The sequence below is a fragment of the Caenorhabditis briggsae genome, assembly GCF_000004555.2.
Source record: "Caenorhabditis briggsae complete genome, chrV, whole genome shotgun sequence".
In the NCBI taxonomy this organism is placed as follows: Eukaryota; Metazoa; Nematoda; class Chromadorea; order Rhabditida; family Rhabditidae; genus Caenorhabditis; species Caenorhabditis briggsae.
Genome location: NC_013488.2, coordinates 4926715 through 4930751, shown reverse-complemented (window position 1 = coordinate 4930751; position 4037 = coordinate 4926715). Strand labels below are relative to the sequence as shown.

The following is a 4037-nucleotide window of genomic DNA, read 5'->3' as shown; positions in this document are numbered from 1 at the left end:
AGAAAAGCCACTTTATGATCTGTAACTTCGTTCATAGATAAGATACAGTATTCTAAATAATACCGTTTTGTAGTACCCGTGGAGCTCTATCATACCTAATTGAGTTGGGTCGAAAACATTGATTCTGAAAGGAGTTATGGCAGGGCCCGCGAAGGCCCGGCAAAGGCCCGGATTACAAGTATGATTATCCCTATTCCCATCAAACTTGAACTTTCAGAATGCCTCCAACTTGCCCAAACGACTTCAAAAGTCAATTGAATTCTCCAGAAACTGTTCGGCTATTGTCCTATATAAAAGACTCAATTGTCCTTCCATTACACCTATTTGGAGCATACTGTATTTTGAAAAAGACCCCAAATAATATGCATTCTATCAAATTTACACTTTTTAATTTTCATTTTTGGAACGTTATGTTTGATTTGACCTATGTGTTTTCCATACCGATCCCTATATTTCCAATGCCGGCTGGTGTGATGAATGGTATTTTAACAAAATGGGGAGTCCCGTCTACTATACAGCTGCTCCTTATGGTCACTGCAGTGAGCTGTGAGATTTGAAAAAAGTTAAATTTTCAAAAAAAAAAAATTCAGCCTTGACAAGCCAAAAACAAATATTTATATTAAAAATTAAATTTTCAACATTTTCAGACGTTAGTGTCTCCACCTTAATGATCTTTGAAAACCGATTCTACCTTCTAAACTCCAAGAAAAAATGGTGGAAACGAATTCGTCTGTTTTGGATGGCGTCAAATTTTTTATTTGGTATACTGTACCAAATTCCAGTTATTCTAGAAGTTCCAGATCCGAAATATGCAAAGGAAGTGGTGATAAATGTAAGTTCATTTTTGGAAATTACAAGAAATCGAAATTCCCCAATTTTCAGAGTCTCCCATGTGTCCCTGAATTCTTGTATACTGCTGATATTGTACTTCCAAGTCTCAACGACACTACCGTAATACTATGTACAGTTATCTATGTACTTGTAATTTTTGGGCAATTATTTGTATTTGCAACTATAATTATGGTCCAATTATCCACTAATTTTGGAGCTAGTACACTTTCCGGAACCACGAGACGACTTCAAAAAAGACTACTGAAGGCGTTAATCTGGCAAACGGGAATCCCATTTTTGTATCTTGTCTTGCCAGGATGTTACTCGGTTTTTTCAGTTTATACAGAGTATTTTAATATAAGTAAGAATTTGGTATTTTTGAAATGTGAAAACATTGAATTTTTCAGCGCTGAACAATTTAGTGGCTACTGTAGCATCTCTAAATGGATTCGTAAGCACATTATCGATTATTCTGATCCATCAACCCTACAGGAATACTGTAGTTTTTTGGAGGAAAAATAAGAAGAGTGAAAGTGCAAAATGGATTAATCCAGTGATTTCTACACATACGCAATACTGATTTTTGGGGTTTTCAACAATTTTTTAATAGCTTTTTGATTATAATTTTTTAAATAATAATCACTTTTCAAGATTTACAATCTAAATTGGTGCAAGAATATTTTCAATCCGAAAGCAAAAAAAAAGGTTTCCCACTTAAAAAACTTTGAGCTCAAATATCTCGTTTTCTCTAAAAAATCAAAAAGTGGTCAACTGACAAAATGTTTATCATAACATCAGCAACATTTTTTCAGTTGACGACTTTTGGCTATCTATCACAGGAGCCGAGATGAATTGGCTCAAAGTTAAAGAAACACAAATTTCCAAGTTCAAAAAATTGAAAATTCAGATGGTATTTCAACGTGACGACAAAAATATCTACTTCTTACTAAGGAAACTTTTCTGTGTGTCTGTGTGTGTGTCCGTCCGGACATTAACTTGAATAACTCAAAGGCGCGTGGGACTCCTATAGTGGTGTGTGGTATGTAGTCATGGACTGCCGAGCGCTTCATGTCTATGGTGTCCTGGGCCTTCTAGCTAATCGGGAACCTATAGGGTTGAGAATCGAAAATTTCAAAATTATGTTGAAACTCACTAAAACTTCAGGGAATTCTCAAAAACGGTTTTCAAGACCCGGTCGATCGTCCGGACATTGTTGCACGAGTCTTCAAACTCAAAATCGAAGAATTAAAACAAGACCTGTTCATCAAGCACATTTTTGGAGAAGTAGCTGCCTGGATTTTTGTCATCGAATTCCAAAAGCGAGGTTTACCTCACATGCACCTTCTGATGATTTTGAAAAACGAATGGAAGCCTAGGTAACTTTGAAATCATGAAAATAAAAATTCAATTTTTGAAAATTTCAGAACGGCTTCTGAAATCGATGAAATAGTTTCTGCTGAGCTTCTGGATCCAGAAGAGGATCCAGAACTTTTTGACATTATCTCCAGTGTGCAAATGCACCGCCCATGCGGTATCCATAACCCAGATTCATCGTGCATGGTTGGTGATGCGTGCTCAAAACATTTTCCAAAGGACTTTCGTGAAAGAACATCTGTTGAAAACGATGGATTCCCGATGTACAGACGACGGGACGATGGGAGAACAATATCTTTCAAAACAAAAAATTCTGGAGTTGTTAAACTGGACAATAGAAGTGTGGTCCCATACAACAAGTACCTTTCCAGAAAGTTCAGAAGTCATGCAAATTTGGAAATTTGTGGGAACGTCGGAGCAGTTAAATACCTTTACAAATATCTTTACAAAGGTACATCTCGAGCTGCTATCCACATCTACACTGATAAAAATGGAGTCGAGCACAGGACGGAGAATGAGGTCAACAGCTACTTGGATGGTCGATATGTCTGTGCTCCAGAGTCTCTTTGGCATATCTTCGACTTCCGAATGTCCGACAGAAGCACCCCAGTTATGCAGCTCAAAGTGCATCTGAAGAATGCCCAAGGAGTCGTTTATAAAGAAGGAGAAGAAAAAGATGCAGCAGAGAGAGGACAGCTCTGAGAAACAACACTAACAGCGTGGTTTGCTGCAAACAAAAGATGTTATGATGAGCTTGAATCGGCTGGAATGATTCCAGAAGACGTTGTGGACTGCCGAGGTATCTATTATGTTGAGATGCCAGAACAGTTCCAATTCACCAAAGGAAAATGGACTCTTAGAAAAAATGCTACACGATCGATCGGAAGAATGCATTTCGTGTCTCCGAGAGATCAGGAAAGATTCGCATTGAGAGTAATGCTCCTAAACGTCACTGATGCCAAATCTTATGAAGATTTGCAAACCGTTGGAGGTGTCTTTTATGAGAAATTTGTGGATGCTGCTAAAGCTGCCGGATACTTGACTGAGGACATTTTCTATGAAAAGTCGTTGGAAGAAGCAGCGTCATTTCATTCTGCACCACAACTGAGAGGATTCTTCGTCACTCTGCTGATGTTTGGGGAAATTCATAATGCTGAAGAGTTATGGTACAGGTGAGAAATTTAAAAAATTTCAATTTTGAAAATCAACATTTTTCAGATTTGTGGATGACTTCTCAGAAGACTTTTTATACAAGCACTTCCCAAAAGAAAAAGCCGAAGCTCTTGCTTATAATGATCTTATTGATAGAATGAATGCTATGGGAGAAAAGCTGGATAAATGGATGAGCCTTGGATACGAGAGAATCATTCCAGACGACGTCATTGATTTTGATTAATGCTCAAAAGAAGGAGATAGGATGAGATCAACGTTGGTAGCAGAACAAGAAGAAGTTGTGAAGGCAGTTTTGGATGCTGTGAAAAGTGGAGGAGGTCTTATTTACGTGGATGGACCAGGAGGAAGCGGCAAAACATATGTATACCTTACTCTCATCAACATCCTCCAAGGTATGCATCTGAAAGTCATCCCAATTGCGTGGATTGGGATCGCTGCATCTCTATTGCCTCATGAAAGAACGGTGGCTTCCTTCTTCCATTTTAACATCAAGCATGGATGTAAGACCTCAACCATCCATATTCAATCCGCGGAAGCCAAATACCTCGCTGAACATGATGTCGTATTTTGGGATGAGGCTCCTATGAGCCCCAAATCGTCACTTGAAACAGTGGATCAGCTTTTTCGTGACGTCACCAAAATCGAGCAACCATTTGGTG

At 38.4% G+C, this 4037-nt stretch overlaps 1 protein-coding gene across 1 annotated transcript; it reads left to right on the top strand.

Annotated features, from left to right (window-relative positions):
• Positions 1-218: 218 nt before the first annotated feature.
• Positions 219-1411, top strand: CBG01127 (the record flags this gene model as incomplete). Its single annotated transcript, XM_002635858.1, has 4 exons — positions 219-546; positions 648-832; positions 883-1192; positions 1239-1411. 4 exons carry the CDS (start codon positions 219-221, stop codon positions 1409-1411), a joined length of 996 nt encoding a protein of 331 aa, XP_002635904.1.
• Positions 1412-4037: the final 2626 nt, after the last annotated feature.